The sequence below is a fragment of the Diachasma alloeum genome, unplaced genomic scaffold (genome assembly GCF_001412515.2).
Source record: "Diachasma alloeum isolate Michigan unplaced genomic scaffold, Dall2.0 Dall_scaffold_00364, whole genome shotgun sequence".
Lineage (NCBI taxonomy): Eukaryota > Metazoa > Arthropoda > Insecta > Hymenoptera > Braconidae > Diachasma > Diachasma alloeum.
This window is the reverse complement of record NW_021680503.1, coordinates 359,699-382,639: the sequence shown is the minus strand read 5'-3', so window position 1 is coordinate 382,639 and position 22,941 is coordinate 359,699. Positions and strand designations below refer to the sequence as shown.

At 34.1% G+C, this 22,941-nt stretch overlaps 1 protein-coding gene across 1 annotated transcript in view; it reads right to left on the bottom strand.

Annotated features, from left to right (window-relative positions):
- Positions 1 to 5,412, bottom strand: part of LOC107041424 (trehalase) — a 38,199-nt gene extending 32,787 nt beyond the window's left edge. Inside the window, exon 1 of the mRNA XM_015261993.1 lies at positions 4,999 to 5,412. Within this exon, the coding sequence (XP_015117479.1) occupies positions 4,999 to 5,105 (107 nt within the window). The 5' untranslated portion in view covers positions 5,106 to 5,412. The remainder of the gene's footprint in view (positions 1 to 4,998) is intronic.
- Between the last annotated feature and the right edge of the window lie 17,529 nt (positions 5,413 to 22,941).

Below are 22,941 nucleotides of genomic sequence, written 5' to 3'. Positions count from 1 at the left end.
CTTGAAATTTGAGGAGTAATTTTATAACAATCTAGCGAATTTGCTAGAAAATTCTATTGGATTTCTACTAAATTTTCTATTAACTTTTAATTGATTCTATTGACAAATTCCGCAGCTCAAATTCTCCACGTTTTTTTGCTTGATTTTTTTAAATGAAGAGAGAAAAATAGATTGAATAAAACATTGAAAATTCACGTCGAGAAATTCCTATAGAAAATTTTGCAATAAAAAAGTTTTATGAAGAGAAAGAATTTCTGTTACAAATTTTGATTTAATTTTTTTTAATTAGTGACGATGTCCCCTAAAAAAATGAGAATGTCATTGGAAATTAGTGATAATGTTACTCAAAATTGATGACAAAATCACTAAATTTCAGAATTTTTAATAATTAAGAACAGATTCCTGGAAATCAGTAACATCTCCCTGGAAATAAAAACTTTTTTCTCTCCGAATTATTTCAATTTCACAACATAACAATGAGAATTGAATCAATCATCTTTCAGCCTGAGATATTTGTCCATTCGATTCAGAGATTTTTCGTGATGATGGAGAAAGCTTTCGTGGGGACAACCACCTGGGGCATTCGACACATCTGTGCGCATATTTTTCTCATCTCCCCGGAATCTCCGATTTTTTATGGAACATGTGACACCCCGAGACACCCGTATCGACGTGGCCTGATAAAACAAAGATATCTTGGAGAATTTTGAAAACAAAGGGACATCAGAAGTGCGAAATGGAATGGTGCATCTCACTCTAATAAACATTTCCGTTTTCATTCTCTTTGACCTGACGTACGAGTTACGTGAAATTGTACAGGAAGAGAAAAATGAGAGAAACTTTTCGTTCATTAGGACATGACAAATATTTCCGAGGAATATTTTTATTCTTTTTCCTGTGACAGGAATTTTGATCGACTGCACGTCCAAGTGATGGATTAATCAGCTAAACAAATATTCATTTTTATGCTTTGTTTATTATGAGGGATTTTAGTCCATATTGGCATTTTGATGTTCAGATTCTGATGTTCTTTTTTTTGGTGATATAAATTTTCATTTTATATAATTCTACTCTAGTCCACTTTTTAAGAAACTTGGGTGCAATGATCAAAGTTTTTGGTTGAAATATCCGGTACGCTTCTTGGAAATTTATGTCATATTATACACTGAGAAAAAAAGTAAAAATTACGGAACTCACAATTCGCTCACCGATTACGGAATCGACTTAGAAAATTTAGGTGGCGGTATCGTAATTTTTCACAGGAGATTGAGATAAAAATTACGGAACGCTCTGCAAAAATTCCGTGACAGTTCCCTAAAATTTCCTACAACCACATTTCGCTCCGGAATTGCGGAAAAGATACGTCATTTTTATTGAGTATTTCTCTCCGTGTAGTTTTAGGAATTGTGCCCTTGAAAATCCAATGTTTTTTTGAATATAATCAATGAAAAATATAAATTTCAATAAAAATAATTTCATGGACTATATTCTTGAATTGTCAATTAATTGCAGATTCCTTGTAATTTGGTACTGAAAATTCATGTTTTGGTTGAAGACTCGACTATGCTTGGGAATTCTCGTTTTGTTGCAGCTCAAAAAGTTTCAAATTAATTGAATTTTTAGTGCCATTTGAAATTTCATGAATTTTGTTCCCCCAAATCTAATTTAACACTAGTTTGATTACCTGACGTGAACCTGTAATTTGGTCGCTCCGCGGGGATTTGCCGCCATTTTATTCAGGCTTGAACATTGCCGAATTCACTCTGCACTGCCCGGGCGCGTTTAGCCAGTTTCCGGCAACGTCGCGCAACGGGCAATTTCGTGCAACACGGGAAGACATTGTTCAACTGTTGGAAATGATTTTTTTCTCTAAGAATTTGAGATGTGATATACTTTCTTAAATACTCAAATTTTCCAGATGCTTCAACTGACCAATTCAAATTTTTTTGGATTTTTCCAGACAATAAGTAGATGGCAAGAAGAAAAAAAACGACGCGATTTAGAAAAAGAATGAAATTGCATGGACAGTTGACTACGAATTGTCAGGACAGTGACACTGAATGAAATTTAGGAGAAAATTCAATAAAATTCCAAATTTTTAAGCAGCATAAAGACGAGAATTCCTTAATTTATTTGAATTTCCAATTTAATATGAATATTCAGTGCCAAATTATATTCAATTTTCAGTGAAATCTGAAATTTCATTATTGTTCCTTCCTAAATCGCATTCAGCGTGTCCTGAAAATTCGAGAATATATTTACCGGAATTTTCTGGTTTTCTACTGATCTTCAGGGAAAAATGGAACTGAAATTTACAGTTCTCTTTGATATTCCACGAAATTCTGAATTTTCAATGACGAAATTCCCTGAAATTTCCATGTTAATTAAATCCGATAAAAATATCCAGAAAGTGTACCGGAAATTTCAGACAAAAATTTTTAACAGTGCGATCTAGGGTCAATATCGCTCCCCCGAAAATTACAAGTTAAACACCTATGAAATTTCATTTATTTCTCTACGACAGCTCCAGTCGATTCCCCGTCTATTTTTAAAGATCTTGACTTATCCCCAAGGAAGCTATTTTACGCCACATTCGATAATGCACAGTGCGACCACCCGAGTGACCTACTGATAATAAAAAAAACTTCGAATAAGAGTTGTACGCGTGCAGACGTATCACTTGAGCAATACCTTCAGACCCAAGTGGATATAATTACTCCAATCAACTTTAATGATTCGCCAATAACTTAACAATAGCAGCAGGACTGTGAACCCATGTTAGCTGATTCCCTCAATAGGCCACAACGAAGACGACGATTTGAATTGAAGGTTCAAAGTTCACGTCTTCACGAAAATTCCTCTTCTTTGAAGCGCGGGGTAAACCGAACCGTCTTCAACGCTGAATAACTCGAGAACCGCTAATTGAAATTTCACCATTTTTTTTCTATTTTGAAGATTAAAAAAATATCTTCAAAATAAGCTCTGACTCCTTCGAATTGTTCCATTCTTTCGGGAGATATCAACGATTGAAGATTGTTCTACCAAATTATTTTTTGTCCAGTTTATCAGGCCAAATTAATTCTCATTAATTAAGACTTGAAAAAGTTAATTAATATTAGAGGACTGAACTGAGCGGCTGAACTTCATTTGAATAAGACCGTTGGCCACCCCGAGATAAAAGAAAGTTGAAAATGCTGGGCGTTATGACACCGTTAATATTAAACTTGCTGTGAATAAAATTATCATTAACAAAATCTCAAAATTGTGATAAGCGAGAAGTTTAGCCCCTGACACGCTAGTCAAGGTTATCAGATCTCTATTAGCCAGAGCATGGAATGAATAAAGTTTGTGTGTAATTCAAGATATTTAAACCCGAGTTTATCAAGAGATGTGGGAAACTTTGATTATAAGGGGCTCGAAAACTTTCCACAGCCGCAGTTCAATTACCACTTGCTTTGTGTCAACTTCAACGAGATTTGATCAGCTGAATTGGAGGGGATTTTGATACTCGATCATCCAGACTGTAATCTATAACCAGAAATTCCGTAACAAATGTGCTTCTGGATATTCTGTTATCGGGAGTTCTATGCTCCGGGTGAATATCTTATCGTGAAATGTGAAACCGGAACTGCATTCATGTCGGGTTTTGATTGTGACAATCGCGAATTCACGTGACTGCCCCTATTTTTCTCGGGTTTGATATGGGATTCATGGATTTTTAAGTACATGATTGCAGTTCTTACTAAATTAAGACTTGAACATTTTAATAAGTTCATTGATCAATTTATGCATTGAAACATTTTTAATTATCAAATTTTTCAATTAAAATGCGTGAGGAATATTTGAAATAATTCATGAATAATGTTGTTTTTTAAAGTACATTTTAAATTTTTTTAAAATATTGCCTTGCCTGAATAAACAATGGACATTATTTTTCTTGAGCATTAAAATGATTTTTAGGAATTAATTAATAAATTTGGTGAGTTAACTTTAAATGACTAAATTCCTCAATTTATTAAATTATTGACACATTTTTAAGTATGAAATTTTCCAGATAAATTATCAGAGAATTCGAAATTAGAATTGCGCTATGTAAATTCCATTTTGCATAATTTTTTCAACATTCACTTCCCATAAATAAATAACCGAAATCATTTTTCTTGAGCATGAAATTTATTTTCAATGAAATACTGTGGAAAATTAATTGTTTACACCATTGCTGCGCGATTACAAAAAAGCAAGAGTAATTTTCAATTAATTTTTCTCTGTTCTTCGAGCATCAAAAATCGTCGAAACCATATAAAAAAATAAACTCCGAAGCTAATACATTTTAAACCCTCTGAGAAATAATTTAATTCAATTAAAATTTTGTGCAAAATAAAAAAAAGGTTTCTTTGATTGAAATAAACCCTTTACCAATTAAAAAAGGATTTGTTTAGACAGCAAAAGGAATAAACTCCTCAACATAAAATAATTCTTTATTATAATTAATTGAATTCAACTAATTAAAAAAGAAAAGATTGAATGGAAGAGAAAAACTTCAAATGAAAAGTCCTGCAGCATTCAAATGCGAATGAATATTTCCGCCTCGTAGGGATTAATCCCTCTTACCTCTCACAAAGGTAAGACAAAAAAATTATTTTTAATGCTCGATTGTTTACAACAAAATACACGGGTAATTTTTAATTAAATTTTTTTCCATTCTTTGACCATCAGAAATAGTCAAAACGATGTTGAAAAAAATGAAATCCGAGGCTAATATGTTTTAAACCCTCACAGAAACAATTAACTTGAATTAAAAGTTTAATCAACATATAATAATTCTCCATTTAAATAGATAAATTCCCAAAAAATTGTAATTTGCACAAATTAAAAAAACTGGTTGAATCGAATAGAAAAACTTCAAATAAAAACTTCTGCAGGATTAAAAATCAAAGTGAATCGAAGATTCACAACTCGAACGAATATTTCCACTTCTTAGAGATCAAGCCCTCTTACCTGTCACAAAGATCCGTTCGAATATTCTCCTCGTTGTACCTCGTAACGATGCTGGCGCCGTAAACACCACTCAGCATCAACATAAATAGAAACACGTGCATCGCCATGTTTTCCCGGATTATTTGCACACCCCGAAACCTTTGACAATTTCAACGTAAAAACAGAAGCAGCAATCAATTCTGATTCCCTCCGTCTCCCGGAAACGCCCCTGCCACTGTCAAATCTCCCCTTATATATTCCCGTAATAAAAATCGCAATTTCAGGGAACGAACTTTATGGCGCACACGCGGATATTGATGTGTACAATCAAGTGTAATATTTCAACGAAAACGAACAAAGGGAAAACTGATGGAAATTTTGAAATTAAGAGAGATGGGACGCGAGCGGCCGGGGGCATATGATGTGACTGCCCAAGTCGAGTGGAGTGTCAATCTCACTGTGGCGGTCAGTTATATACCACCGGGGCTGATAACTTTTTTTGTATCAGACGCTGGATGGGTTTGCCGGTGTGATCGACCCATCCCATTGGCTAATGATTGCGTGAACGCTCAGTGGTGCTCGCATTAACATACAATCGTTATTTATGGTTTTTTAAAGTGGGGGTGGAATTATAATTTTTTTCATTTGCAAGTGGAACGGGCGCTCCGGTTCTATTTTCCTGGTGTCGTGATAAGGGTCCATGTGGAGGAAATTTTCCATTGAAAATAATCCCTTGAATTTGATTGAATAATTATTGCCTTCTACTGTGCTAAATTAATAGCGGCAGGGAAGAATAACACTCCCCTTTTTCACTTTCTAGGGATTTTTTTAAAGGGGAGACTGCTATTATTAGTGAAAAAAATTAATTGTTTATTGCTCGTTTGTCCCGCACATGCTTAAAATAAAGACGTAGTTCTAAATCTATTTTCCCCCTTAAGTTTGAAAAGGAGATCTGATTCGTCTTAATTTTTTTCTAATTTTACACTAGTGTTCACACTGGATTGTCGGATATTTTGCGATGAATCCTGGATGAATAATGAAAATAATTGAAAAGATGGGGCTGATAACTGTTTTTTTATTATTTATCGAACGCTGGGTGGGCTTGCCGGTGTGACCAATCCATCCCATTGGCTAATGATTACATGAACGCTCGGTGGTCCTCACATTAACATGTAATCGTTATTTATGGGTTTTTCAAAGTGGGGGTAGAATAATAATTTTTTTCATTTGCAAGTGCAACGGGCGCTCCAGTTCCAGTTTTTTTATTCCTGATAAGGGTGCATGTGGGGGAAATTCACTAGTCAAAATAATCCCTTGATTTTGATAAAACGACAGACACTGCAATTTAGCAGAGAATAATTGCAGTTTTTTTGTACGAAATTAATATTATTCACTTTTGAGGCATTTTTTTAAGCTCGAAAATTCGTCTCAATTTTTTATTAATTTTAGACTAGTCTTCATACTGGATTATCGGATATTGTGCGATGAATACTGGATGACTAATGAGAATAATTCTAGTCGCTGATAAACTTAAATAAAGTAGGTATAAGGAAGGCAACGTTAAAAAAAATAATGAGAATAATTGAAAAAATGCGGCTGATAACTTTTTTTTATCAACTGCTGAGTGGGCTTGCCGGTGTGATCAATCCATCCCATTGGCTAATGATTACATGAACGCCCGGTGGTCCTCATATTAACATGTAATCGTTATTTATGGGTTTTTAAAAGTGGGGGTGGAATAATAATTTCTTTCATTTGCAAGTGCAACGGGCGCTCCAGTTCCATTTTTTTCTATTCGTGACAAGGGTGCTTGCGGAGGAAATTTTCTAGCGAAAATAATCCCTTGAATTTGATAATCCGGCGGATGTTGTGTAAATTCTATTGATTTATGTTATAGATTTTTTACAAAATTTCATTTACCTGAATTTGTATTAATAATTCCGTTTTTTTCCGTCAAAGAATTGCAAGAAAATATTGCAATTTTCACTGGAATTATTATTGCATTTCCTGAAAAAAAAATCGCAAATGGCAATATTTTTGCCAAATTTTTACTAAAAAACCGCTGTAAATTCCAGCTCTACTAAAAATACACAATTACTGAAATACAGCATAATTTCCAACATAAATTTCTCTTTCCGACGCATTAATAAATTCCCGCGATAAATTCATGGAATTGTGATGGGTAATCATTCCCAAATCCGATCAACTTCAATAAATTCCATCGCTCGAATTCCTCCGTGAATCGAGTGAATCGTTGAGATTGCATCAAATCCCTAAATTCCAATTGATAGAATGCAGTAACCGCAGCATTCCAGCCGGAAATATTATTTAATTCGTGCCTCTATCGCACGATTTATCGCGCAAGTGGAACGCCTCCCATTTTTTTAATCAAAAAATTTTAGGTATTCGATTTAATCTAATCTCAAATCTGATGGTTAGGTTCTTTATTAGAGGTATTAGATCAACACTTCAATTGCGAGAAAAAAACATTGATAAATCGCGATAAACTCACTAGTTCGATTATCAGTTATGTGGAAAATTACTCCGAATGCTCCGTTTAATTATTTTCAATTCTATCGCTTTCGTATGCTTGGAAATTCCTGGAGTGTTGATGATGATATAATGACGTTTTCTTTGCAATATTCAGGTACTTACTTTTGGATAGGGTTTGATGTGATGGCGCCATTTATCCTGTCATTAGGACTAATGCACTTGGGCGAATAATTATCGTTTAAATAATGCAGGACTGAATAATCGTTTCTATGTGGATATGCGCACGTACTCCATAATAACTGATGGGGCCAATTTTCTAATCTCCAGGAATTCATATTAATTTTTATGTGATGGGGGTCACAGACTACACGAAGAGAAAAATTCAATAAAAATTACCAGAAAGAAAACGTAAAAATTATGTTTCGAAACGTAATCCGCGAGCGAAGTAAAATTCAATAAAAAGTGTGAGTCGGAATTGAAATTGTACGAATCGCCACGTAAATTCTACGATTTGTTCCGTAAAAATTAACCACCCGACTGATGACTCACCGCTGTGATGACAACAAGTCGTTCCGTAATTTTTCCCCAACAATTGAGAAATTTTACGGAACGGAACGTAGAAATAACTCACCCGCTTCATAAAAATTGTTGAACGTTCAAGAATTATTGATTTTGGAGGCACAATAAGTTGGCAAGTTTCTGTAAGATTTCTGTGACAATTTCGTACTTTGTTCGGTGATGAACCTGAAAATTCACTGAATGTTTCAGATTTCTTCTCTTCCATTCCTATAAAAATTGCCGGAAAACGTCCCCCCATTGTGGATTACGTGAATTGTTCCGTAATTTTTACTGAATTTTTCTCTCCGTGTATAATTAATTCGATTTTGCGATTTTTTTCTTGGAAAATATTTATTAACTAAATTTTGGTTTATCAAACATCATTACAATCTCCAGTTTAATTGAGTTAAAGTTGATTATTGGACATTACTGTATAAATTACTTTATAAATTATTAATTTATAAATTTTGAGTGAGATAAATGGAATGATGTTTCCTTTGCAATATTCAGGTACTTACTTTTGGATAGGGCTTGATGAGACGGCGCCATTTATCCTGTCATTAAGGCTAATGCACTTGGACGGATTATCATCGTCTAAATAATGTAGAACTGAATCGCCATTTCCATGTGGAATAATCGCACATACTCCATGGTAATTGATGGAGCGACTTTCGCAATCTCAAGAAATGAATATTAATTTTCATGTGATTGATTTCAATAGAAGGGGTCACAGACTATAATTAATTTGCTTCTGATAATTTTTTCCGTCAAATATTTATTAATTTAATTTAATTTTATCTAACTTCATGAAAATCTCCAATTTAGTTGATTTACAATTAATTATTAAATATTATTGCTGTATAAATTTTGAGTTGAATGAATGGGTTCATTCAAGTAATTAATATCGAATGAATATTTTTCAAATAAAAACAAATTTTCTGTATTTCAAGTAAATTAATTGTTTATTCCAAGTAATAAAAACATTCTCATTGAAATAAATACATGCATTTATGAATTAAACAGAAAATTATTGAAATGAATAAAAAAATGTCGAATGAAGAATTTTTGATTCAAATGCATCGTCTCTGTGGGTGTAGTTAATAAAGTTCCTTGACAATGAATGAATGAATCGTTCTATCAGCGTATTGAGCTATTTTAGCGCCTATTTACTCAGCACTTGAACAATGCGGCACGTGACATTCCACCGCACGTGTCAATTAGAATTTCGAGTCTCGCCTTTTCAGTGGAATTATCTCCACTCACGGCTTCGGGAGCGCCCAGCGATTAACAGGTTTTACGAGTAATCTTAGTAGTTGCAAGGATTTACCTCCGGAAATGTCGGGAGATATGCACGTTGAATTGTCATGCTACCGCAGTGCAGAACAAGGCTTACACCAAATAGATAAAGGCTCCAGTTAGGGTGTTGGGTATGGAAATTTATGAGCGGGATTATTTCATCTGTTAACCTCGATTGTTGTTGTGGCTTTCAAAGGGAATGCATAACTAAAAATTTGAGTAAAATTGTTGATTCACTTCTTGGATATTTTTATCATATTATAGTTGCAATGAAATTTCAAGGAATTTAGTTATTGAAAATCGACATTTTTATGGAGAAATTGATGTAAATTGAAAATTTCAGTTTAATTATTTTATAGAAATTAATAGAGATCGGGAAAATTCTGGGTAATATATGCTTGATTTTTAATAAATTGAAGATTTAAGCAAGTTGGGAAATGTTAGTTTTTCTGCTGCTCAAAAATTCGGAATTTTGTTGAATTATCACTGAAATCTGAACCTTTAAGATTTTTTCTTTCAATATAAAGTACAATATTACTCCCCAGAAAATTATTTGTCAACTGTTCATGAAATTCCATTTTTTCCTAACGGTGCACGCCTCAGTGATCATTTCGTCGCTTCAGACTCGTGTTTTTTATTATTTTTCAAATATTTCTACCTAAAGTTCGATGATTTATTCCATCGACCATAAACTACCTGCATCCGAGAAATTTATATGATGCCCCAAGAGGATATAACCAGCAAGAACGGATGGAGAAGAAGAAGAGAAATTTATTACTCAGCAATCTGAGAAGTTTTAATGGAATTCAATTACCAACAAATTCTCTTCATTTAAACTTTATTAAATTCCTTGTACACAAAGCGAAAATCATGGACTGTGGGAGAAATATGAGGATTATGATCATGATGAACTTGGAGAAGTGAATTAAAACGCGAATTTGATAATTGTAATATATTGAATCTCTTTCTCTTGAATATTCAATTTATTTTTCCTCCTGATTTTTATGCAGAATATTGCAGATTTTAAACATTAATATCTAGTTGACAAGTACACTGCAGACAATTTTCAGCTAAAATTTCAAGTTCACAAATTTTAATTTCCATTCTAATTTTTATTTCTAATTCAACTTTTTCGTTTCAAAATTTCGCTCTCGGGAAATTTGCTACAGGAAAAGAAGAACTTTAAACAATCGAAATGGATAAAAAAATGTAGAAGAAAAATATTATTGAATACAAAAAGAGAAGAATTTTGGAAAAAAAGACGACACAAGGAAAAAACTAAAATTTAATAAAAAACCCTAATGGATTTCAATAAAATTGAAGAAGAATTCCAACAAAATTTCGATTGAAATGCAATAGAAATTCCTACTAAAGGCATTGCTCTCCCCAATTGTTTTCTTTTTTTGTACCAACAATTTTCAATGACGAAACGAAATTTCAGTCCACATGTTGCAACAATATCCTTTTATATTATTTCTAGACGTGTTTTTTTGTTAATGGTCAGCGCAGTGAGGAAATCAATATAAAACGCTCAAATAAAAATTATTCCTCATTATTCCTATTACATGCATTGTTTACCTAATAGTTTTCTTCCATGCTTTTATCCTCAACAAAATCACCTTAATATCACCATCGATGGCATCAGTTTTGTACGAATGCCTCAATATTAGTTGACGTCAGTATAACCAAGAATCTATTATCAGCATCGTCAGACGAGTGTCTTATCACTAGAGGTCCAGTACACCGACCACCCTGTGAAGAATAACAAAGCAATACCTCACGAGCCGAAACTCCGTCAACTGCAGATGCTAGTCATCGCAGATGGTCACGTCCCCTCTCATTCTCGTCAGCATCTGCTCCTCCGCCCACCCACTTTTTCATCGGGAAACGACAAGATACGGAGGACTGAGGGGAGATGACGTTAAAAAATGACATCACAGGTCCTTTGGTTACAGCGTGGTGCTAATGCCTAGTGATGCCGCGAGACGCGAGAGAAACGGACGAGATGAGGCAAACGAAACGAGAGACATGACGAGACAAGACGAGAAGATTCATTCGAGACAATGACAGAAACGAGACGAAACGAGAAAAGCTGGCTCTCAATTCTCGACGAGACGAGAGAAGAAATTGCTCTCGTATTTCGATCTCAGACAAGACGAGACGAGATAGTCTCTCAATTCTCGACGAGACGAGAGAAGAAATTGCTCTCGTATTTCCATACGAGACAAGACGAGGGAATGGTTTCCTGACAACGAGACGAGACGAGAAGGTGCAGTTCCTCGTCTCGTCTCGTCTCGTCTCGCGGCATCACTGCTAATGCCATTGATTCAGTCATCGACAATCATATTGAAATCATATTGTTTGAATGCAGTTGGTCTTCCCGTTTGAAACCAATTAATAATATCAAATGAAGTCACATTATGGGGCTATCAATAATCAGTGAATATCAATTTTTTCGATTTTTTTAATCATCAAATTTGTCAATTAATTTGCGCGAATTAAATTGCATGAATATTCGGTGTCAATCAAATTAAATTTTTTGTTGTTTATAAATAAATAATTGAAATTGTTTACAACTTTGGAAACGGAACATGAATAAAATTTTTACGATTCGGAGCAAATGATTTTTATAGTGGAAAATTGATTGTTTACAAATTCAGTAGCGAAGCGGTAAACCGGGTCAAGTCGATTTTGACTTTTGACCAGTTTTTCATTAATATCTTGGAATCTGAGAGAGATAGACAATTTTTTCTTATAACTTTATTTATAACCCTTAATTGGCTCTACAAAAAGGGTCGTAACAAAAATTTCTCCATCAGGTGTAGATTCCGAGATATTCGTAAAAAACTGGCGAATAGCCAAAACCGACTTAACCCGGTTTACCTCTTCGCTACTGATTTTTTAATTATTCTTCTCTCAAGTAAATATGGCCGTCTCCCCCGGTTGGGAAATCATCTCCACTAAGTTTCGATACTCCCTAAAGTTTCGAAAATATTACTGGAGCAATGATTACATCTGATCCCCGATCTTATTACAGGAATAGTGTTATAGTAAGGGCTTCTGCTTTTGTCTCAATCCCCCCAGTGCTCCAATTCCCTCGAAGTGGAAACAAAGCCGAAATTAAAGCCACACCTTGCGATTTCGTTCCACAAGCCGGGTTTTATATTATTCCCATTCATTCCCACACTGGTTTTCTTATTTCTCGTGTTTTTGGCTCTTCCACGAGGGTCCTGAGACATTTCTTCGCCTCCGATATTTATTCACGAAACTTCGGGTCTTGAGGAGAATTCGAGGATTCACGTCCTTCAATGGCTTTCAATTTTTATTCAATTATTCATCGCATGAATCTTCTTTTCATTCATTAATTGTACATTTACATTAATTTTTTTTAACAAAAAAGTAAAAAAATAATCTAACTAATAAGAAATAAGGGATTTTCGCTTATCCACATAATCGCCAATCTTTCTGACTAAATTACTCATTAATAAATAATTCTGAATTTGAATATTTAAATTGATGATATTAATTGATTGACTGCTTAATAATTTAATAGTAATTATAATTTATGGGTATGGCTATCCCTGACCAGAATTTTTTTATTCACATCAAGGGGGAGAAGTCGAGGATTGACGTCCTTCAATGGCTTTCAATTTTTATTCAATTATTCATCGCATGAATCTTGAATTCTTTTCATTCATTAATTTTACATTTACATTAATTTTTTTTTAACATAAAAGTAAAACAATAATCTAACTAATAAGAAATAAGGGATTTTCGTTATCCAAATAATCGTCAATCTTTCGAACTAAATTACTCATTAATAAATAATTCGGACTTTGAATATTTAAATTGATTACTTCAATAACTAAAATTTAAGAGTGATGTTAACTGATTGACTGCTTAATAATTTAACGGTAATTATAATTTATGGATATAGCTATCCGTGACTAGAATGTTTTTATTCACATCAACGGGGAGAATTCGAGGATTCATGTCATTCTATGGCTTTCAATTTTTATTCAATTGTTCCTCTCATGAATTCATTTTTCATTTATTAATTTTACATTTACATTAGTTTTTTTCAATAAAAAAGTAAAAAAATAATCTAACTAATAAGAAATAAGGGATTTCCGATCATCCAAATCATCGTCAATCTTTCGAACTAAATTACTCATTAATAAATAATTTGGAATTTGAATATTTAAATTGATTACTTCAATAACTAAAATTTAAGAGTGATATTAACTGATTGACTGCTTAATAATTAAACGGTAATTATGATTTATGGATATGCCTCGTTATTTTAATTAGGAAAAATGTTATCTGTTGGATAATGAGGATTTGCAGAAAGAAGAGAAGACTAATCGTATTCTTTGATTATTTTTGGATGAAGCTCCTCGATTTAATTCTGAATTTTCTGCATATGGCTATCCCTCACCAGAATGTTTTTATTGACATCAATTTCGTTTAGAATTTTTCATCACGCTGTGACGAAAAGTGAACTTTTCGGCACGCTCCGCGTGCCTAAAGTCCATTTTCCGGCACATTGTGATGAAAAATATTGTTCGTAACTTGTGAAAAAATGTTTTTTAGCTCGTGGGATTATATCACTCGCCTTCGGCTCGTGACCTCCCACTCGCCAAAAAACACTTTTTTGCACTCGTTACGAAATATACTATATTTCAGATTTTCATCTCCAAAACTCAATTTTTATAAATGAACTACTTTAACCCACAACATCAATAATAGTATATTGTGTCATTAGGACCGTAGACGGAGGTTTGCGATGAGTGTGAAGTTATCAGCACGAGGCGTCGGTAAGACAGGACGAGGCGCGCCGAAGGCGAAGCCCCCCCCACTGTAGAAAAACGAAATGGCAAGTGAAGAGAAAATATTGAAGAAAAAGAGATGCAAAATCCTAAATTGAGATTCGAAAGAACGAATGCAAAAGTTGTAATTCACGGAGTCTGTCAAAAACATTCAAAAAACATCTAGATGAGAATGGAAATCTTCCTCCTCCTGAAATGGAAATTGCAACAAATTGAAAGAATAAAAAGAAGGATTAATCATTTTTCTAAATTTATTCTCATGAGAAAATCAACGTGTGAACATCTACAGTTTACAACTTTTCTTTTTCATCGTTCCTCTTCTTCTCACAACATACTCAAATTTTTCATCACATTTTAATAGAAATATATATATAATCTATTCAAAATAGATATATAACGAGAAAGTGAATATAATCTCTTTATTAAACTAATATTTTGACAATATAACCCTCAAGTTACGACTGACTCCCTAGCAACGGAATAACAACTCCTGATGTCATCGGCAATGACGGTGGCGCATCGTATTAGTGGTGAACGATCCGCCGAGTTTTCAAGCAAGTGACAGCGATAACCGCACACTTCATGTTGTATTCCTACGAAGGTTTTGTGGGTTGCCCATCTAGAAACTGTATGTTTTTATTGTCCTAGGGCTGCTAACTCGAGTTAACCATACCTGTGCTTCGTTTAACGGACCTGGTCTGTTAAACGCCATTTAGCTTCCCTCAAGACAGCTATAGTAGGCGCTACCTAACGGGCCTGAATGACGAAAATTAGTATTATTTACTCTCTTAACATCCCATCACTCCATTCACTCGAAAAAACTAAATTGAATAAAACGAATAAATAGAAAGAAACTACATGTCAGCCCCAAAATAACAAGTTTAAGGGACGAATGAGGCGTATTCTTCAGGGACTGAAAGTGTGGGCGTCGGAACGAATGTCTTCTCCCCCTTCTGTGAATACTTGAATGGAAATAAATAGGATTGGCATTGGATATTCCCGGGATTGTCGAATGTTCCACAATCTACGGGGAGTGGAAGTTGAGTCTGCGTTTATTTAACCTTATGGACGAATAAGTTCGTAAATAACAGTGGATTTGAGTGGATCAGCGAGTTAGAAACGAAACAAAAAAAATATGATAAATCACTTGGTGGAGTGTTCTTCCACGAACGTTCACGGTAATAGGCCTTATAACGATATAACTCAATGCTGAACCACCTACAGTTGATGCGATTTAGATCAGTGGAGATAAACCACTGTAATTAGTGAGCGCACGCTATTAATTGAATCCGTAAAGCCCGGGGGAATTTCAGCGGTGATCCTGTTTCCCGCAACAATTAGTAAATTTTTTTATACTCTATCATTGAATTAACTCCCTTTAAGAGGACATTTTGCAATGTTTTTATCGTACCAACTGTTTGAGATGATTTAACTTATTTTTCATTGGAACAAATGTTTTAATAATCGAAAAAAAATCGTCAAAACGTTTTTAATAAATAATTGATATATTAAATTAAAATAATTTAAATTAAATTGCAAATTTATCAAATTGGGCTAAACATTTTTAAAATGAACGGACTTTTAATTTCCAAATGTTGAAAAACGAAAAGCCGTCATTCAAAATGCTTTCCATAAATAATTAATTAATAAATAATTAAATGGAATTTTTTATATTGTATCTTTGAATTAACTCTCTTCAAGTGGACATTTACAATATTTTTATCGCCTCAACTGTTTGAGATGATTTGATTTTTCATTTTTAATTGGAAAAAATGTTTTAATAATAGAAGAAAGTGCGTCAACCCGGGTAGAAATCACGCCGCTCGAGCTCGGCAGGGAACCGGTATCCCAGCTAGAAATACGCCACTCCGCCCCAGCTTGGGATAACCTCCACGCACGTCACATGTACCCGAGGTTGAGCCGCGTCACACGCTCACAGCCCAGCGTTAGACTATTACGCGAAACGCTTCGCCGGGCTTTAGTTGAATGGCCACTGCTCAACCTCAGGTTCATCTCCAATTACTCAATCCCAGTATACTTAACCTCAATAATGATTTGACAGGTCCGATGGCATCGTGATTTGAGCGAAAAAACAATCGAATAAATGTGAAGATGGCATGCTTTTTCAGATGAACAATCACAAGCTCATCAGAAATAACGTGATATTAACTGATCGAATGGGATTAATCTGAAAATACAAGGTAGAACAATTCACTGAAACGTAGTCAAAACTTTCTTTTTTCTCGCGAATACAACAAACAAAATCAAGAAAAATAATCACTTGAAAAACGTTAACGTTGTTCTTCATTCAATAAAGTAAAATAAACGATCTAAAGTAGTAATGATTGAGAATTATTCTTTATTAATTGGAACAATCAAAAAAATCGAAAAAATTCAACTCTATTTCCCTATCTCATATCATTTCCCTATATTTAACAAAATTCCACATCATCTTTGCTATTCCACAAAAAATCAATTTGAAGAAAATGAATTAATCATAAAATGGACTAAAAATTAAAAAATACAATCTGATCTCGTATTCATAAATTCCAAGGCTTTCATTAATATTAGTATTAAATTCATCTGAACTTCCGGACAATGATGAAAAGCGCTGTCATAATGAACCCTCCGCCCCCGACAGCCCTGATACCCTCAAATTCAATATCCCCAAAAACTATTTCCATAAGAAAGAAAAAAAAAACCACAACGTCGGATATTTAAAAAGTTTCGTCTTCCACCGAGTGAATTTCTCAGCCATACATCACAAGCCCGCAGTACATACCCCAACCGAATGAGATTAAATTTCAAAGGGTGACCTGAAACTTGCCCGAGAACACATTCACCCATGCCTGATAAAAGCCTGTCTTTCAAAGGATCCCTGAGAGTTGGAGGGTTTAAAAAGCCATTCTTCCTCAGTCTCGCCTTTGATAACCCTAATGCAGACGTGATCATTCACGATATGTTGTGGAGAAGTCCGAGGGAGATGGATGCCTCGTTATTTTAATTAGGAAAAATGTTATCTGTTAGATAATGAGGATTTGCAGAAAGAAGAGAAGACTAATCGTATTCTTTCATTATTTTCGGATCAAGCCCCTCGATTTAATTATTAATTTTCTGTAGTTTTATCGATTTTTCGCTTGAATTTAAAAACATTTTTGTTCGAATTGATGTAACGTTTTCGAATCGCATTTTGCGATTTTACGTTATATGTTACATTTTCATATTTTACGGCATATGCACCGTTTTCGCTTTGCATTGTACAATTTTTCGACACATGTAGCGTTTTTGCGACCCGTGTAACGTTTTCGCGTCACAGAAGACTCTTTTGGGTTTTTAAACGCAGAAGATTTTAAAGCAAAATTAATAGTGTTTGCCTCACACGTAACGATTTTACGTCACGCGTTACAATTTTATGTTACATTTTCGTATTTTAGGCCGCGTGTACCGTTTTTTCTTCGCATTTTACATTTTTACGACATATGTAACGGTTTTGCGTCACGTATAACGTTTTCACAAAATCCTCCGATATTTTTAAACCCAGAGGGGTTAAAAAAAAGTCAAATAAATATTTTTTGCGTCACACATAACGTTTTCGCGTCACATGCACCTTTTCACGTCCCATCGGGCTTGTGACCCTTCAAAACCCAAAATTAAGAAAGAAGTTTAAGCCTTTAAACTCTTCCTTAACCAACAAATCGACGTTTATTATTTTTATAAACGGCACAACGAATTCGAAGCATCCCCACTCTCCGAACCCCCCATCAATTTAAACCTAAAAATACCCAAATGTAAATTTGCAAATATTCCAACGTATTATCATACATCGCCCCTTGATTACACCTCCCGCTAAGTGAGAAAGATAAACATCGACCGGAGCCATAAATCACCCAATGCATCGTTTATTCATGTACCACGAGTTCCTCCCAACATCAATGTGCACTATCGAATGGTCATCGTCCCACAATGCCTGATATATATTCCCCCCCCCCCCCACCCCAAAACCAAAATCCAATTCATCAAAACATTTTGAGTAAAAAATTAATTAAAAAATCAGCCGGAATTCCCCCTTCCTCGCCCGTTGAACTCAATTCTTATCAAGTCTCAATCGTCAATGATCAATGATGTATTCCCCTCGCAACATCTGCAATGTAACTTATTATCGGAACTCCCAGATTTAAATTTACGACTTACTTTGTCCCTGAAAAAAAAAATGAAAAATGTTTTATCGATTAGTACATCTCAAACTCCTTTGGACGTGCTAAAATTGTAAAAAGTTTCGGTGAATTATGGCTTCCCTCGGATCATGAATAGATCGACGATAAATTTGTGGACGATGAGAACAACGGGAAGCAGTTTATTTCGTCTACCCAGAAGTTGGCGATCCTCTTCCTGTCTATTCTTCGCACTCCCTGGTGTTGTTACACATTTTTGGGGGTAATAATGGATTATTCGGATAAAATTGGCTCAATTGTGGGGGATTTTATCATCTTGGCGGGCATCCAAATGCGACAGTTTCATCATAATGGCTCCTTTAAATGGTCTGGCTCTACGTAATACTGTTACAGAGGCGGACACACTGAATGTGTTCTGGTTACAGTTGTACGCGTTTATGCCAATAACTTCGGGCGTCGGTTTGAGGGCTCACTTCTTTGATTCAAAGCTCTGTAGACATTAAGTTGGAGACGCATCGCATTCTAAATGTTGGGAATGATACAGAAATGATTTATATCGACTATTTTTCCTCCAGCGAGATGGTTTTCTACTTTTCTAGTCGAACATCAGGGCTTTCATTTGAGTCCCGTTTGAGCCTAATTGTCTGGGAATTTTACAATGATTTTATCATTTAAACTTTGCAAGTCTGAATTTGAATCTTGATATTGAAGCGTTAGAAAACACTTTAAAAATCTAAAAAAAATTAGAAAGCTTATTAACGGAGGAAAATTGATAAAAATAAATAATTTAAAAATTGCAAATTTTAAGGATTACGAACGTTTTCTATAAATAATTGATTGTTTATAAATTATTTATAAACAACGAATGTTGAAAAACATGATAAAAGATCCTTGGGTATCCTTAAAAGTGGCCGAGTTCACTCCAAGTCTGACTATCGAGGGATTTTCTACTTTGATTCAAAGATGAACGGAATTGTGTTTGAAATGAAAATAACGTATCCAGAGAAATGGTGTATTTCAATTCACAAAAGTTTAACCGAATTGATTGAATAGGTTTATTCAACTAGCTCGCAATAGCACTGTTATTCAAACTTCAACTTGTTTGTTATGGGCGTTTCTATTCACGCCAAATTAATAGTGTTTTAAGTACAACTAAATGTTTCCTTGATCCAAAAATAAAAAATGCATCAGTTATAAATAAATAGATTATTCTGACGGCGAAGAAAAAGAATTTATTAACCTATAATAATCCTTTATTTTCACCTTCTACTCAAACGAATAGGTTTATTAACATATTTCATAATAAATATTTTATCCAAAATAAAACACTATTTATTCACATCAAATAAATAGTGTTTTAAGTGAAAATAAATATTTCCTCGATCCAAAAATTAAAATCCATTAGTTATAAATAAATTTATTATTTAAGCGTCGAAGAGAACGAATTTATTAATCGGTAATAATTATTTATTTGGATTAAATAAATCGTTCATTTAATTCTAATAGACAATTTATTTAGAATGAACGGATTATTTATTTAATATAATTATCAATCTCGAATTACTGACCATTAAAAACATTTCCATTTTCTCCTTTGAATCAAATAACACTTTGATTTGATTTGATTTTGTACTCTTATGAAATGAATAGCGATTGAAATAAAAATAAATGTTTCCTCGATCCAAAAATAAAAATCCATTAGTTATAAAGAAATTTATTATTTAAACGTCGACGAGAACGCATTTCTTAACTTGTAATAATCCTGTATTTGGATTAAATAAATCGTTTTATTTCATTCTAATAAACAATTTACTTAGAATGAAAGGATTATTTATTTCATATAATTATCAATCTCGAATTATTGACCATTGAAAACATTTCCATTTTCTCCTTTGAATCCAACAAAGCTTTTATTTGAATTTAAACTTAAGTGTTACCTGTGTTTTTACTCTTATGAAATAAATAGTGTTTGAAATAAAAATAAATGTTTCCTCGATCCAAAAATAAAAATCCATCAGTCATAAATAAATTCATTATTTAAACGTCGAAGAGAACGAATTTATTAACCTGCAGTAATACTTTATTCAGATCAAATAAATCGTTCGACGAACGGATTATTTATTTCACATAATTATTACTCTTGAATTATAGATAATTAAAAACTCTATCGCGCCCCAAATAGTATCTGCGAACCAGACGATCATTACGATCCCTGCGATCATCCCGTAAAGCTCGCGTGATATTCATACTCTCAGAAAACCAATAGGCATTCGAAATACGAAGCTCGTACATCACTCAACGCACGGCGCAGACCGCAGCATCAATTCTTAATTGGAGAGTCAAATATAATTGGCAAAGAGGCGGGGGTACAGGGAAAGCGAAGCTAATAAACAAAAATTGCCGATTCACTTTCTCTTTTTTTCCCGGCGCAATCTCGAAACAGTAGCAACCCGTGGAGTTACGATCGATGCAGCCCTCATTCCCTCAATAAACCCACTATAAATCGTCGAGAAATATCTCCGCGTTTCATTTTTTTCATTAATTGTAACATGAACTCCTCGAGTTTCATTTGATCCCTCAAGTCGTCGTAAACAGAAATAGGGTGAAAAAACAAGAATAAAGGCAAATTCGAGAAATATTTATTGCGGTAGAAAGGAGCTGACGGAAATGAGAAATGAAAAACGTGACGAGAGAGAGAAAGAAGAGCAGATGGACGAGAATTTTTTCGTTATTGACGACAGAATAATCCCAGCTTGACACTCTTACACCTGTTAAATATCGCATTCACATTCAGTCGACGTTCAACGCTTAAAATTCTGAATTGTTGCGCGTGCGGAGCACCGCCTTTTCGCAGAGGGTGGAAAACAAGAAAAAAGTAGTTAAGATCCGTAAAGCCCGACACTTTGTTCCTACGAGGGGGGTGGAGCGCGGCTAATGTTTAAGGACAAATTCAGAGATCCTCTCGAGCTTTCAACGTGAGGATCCTTCGCCACCCCTCCGCTCCACCACTTGATTTCGCTTGTCCTTGACTCCCTGACACCCGGGATTAACGGCGGAACGAGCGAATCAATTCCTCGGGAGGAAAATTTTTCAGAATTTAATTAGCTATTTTGAGTGATGGGGGATAGGGAGGGGGAGGGGGTGTAATGCATAAATGCATAGCTGAAATTCGATTATGGGGAGACAAACGGAAATGAATAAAACATGAAAATGAATAGAAAGAAAAAAAGAATGTGATTTTTTCCAGTTGCGCTGTGGGACGCACTAGATTCAACCATTTTCAATCATCAAATTTGTCAATTAAATTAAGTGAGAAAAAATTGAAAAAAAAAGCATGAATATTTTGCATTATTTAAATTACATTTTGTGCAGGATTATTTTTCTTTTAAACATTCGTGGGTTATAAATAAATAAGTGAAATTGTTTAATCTTTCGGAACCTTTTTTATTGGCATGAAATCTAAACTTCTGGGTAAATACTGAATGTGAATAAAGATTTATTAGATTATTAGATTATTCGTTTTATCCCCCATTAAATTCCGTGAGAAAATTTTCCAAAAAATCATGAACATTTAGCGTCATTCAAATTACATTTTCTACAGAATTATTATTTTTTTAAACACTCGTTGTTTATCAATAAATAATTCAAATTGTTTACACTTCCGGAAACCTTGTTTTAGACATGAAATCGACTTCTGGTTAAATTCTGAAAATGAATAAATTTGTTACGATTCGGACAGATGATTTTTGTGGTGGAAAATTGACTGCTTATAAATTATTTCATTAATTTTTCCCCAAAGTAAACGTTCTAATTCTTGTTCAGATTTAAAAAATGCTTTCTAATGGTTCAAAATCGAGATTTAAATTCAGACGGGGCTCAATAATTCTAAATGACTTAATTTATTGGATTCTCATAAGTTATTAAGTTTTTCTATCTCTACATGTTGTTCATGAAAGCAACAATAATTGTTTGAGTAAGAAGCTATTCATTAATTAATTATTTGAATCAAATAAATAATTTTACGAAATTTCCATTATTTAGAATAGAATATCACAGAAACAATGTACTATAAAATAAAATAAAAAAAATCACCGTATTCGGAATTTATTAGAATTTAATTTATGTCACGTCGTGCAATAAGTCGAGTTTATCGCTCCCTGCGCTTCGCCCGCAACCCCTATTTGGCTTATGCCTCATGTGCTAGAAGCCCGCATTTCATTATTTATTGCCTCCTAAACTCTGTGTTACAGCTAGTTACAACTTTTTTCAATAGCTTAGAAATATTATAAACATTGTCTATGAAAAAAATTTGAATAATCGTAAGAAAACCCCGTTTCCTAACGATCTACCTTAAACGCGGCTTAATTTTATCCCCTAAATTTTCTCCTGTACCAGAAATTCCCGCCGAAATAGTTCTCAACCGTGTATAATTTGGCGAATAAACTAATTTGCAGAATGAAAATGATGAAATGAGTTCCTCCGGCGCAACTGGTTGTACAATTCATAGGAGATACCGTCCAAACGCCAGGGGGACCATAACGGCGAACAGGAGAGGTAGTATAGCTGCGGTTGCCCCCCAGTTCTGGATTGATACCAGGGGAACAACTCTTCCTCCA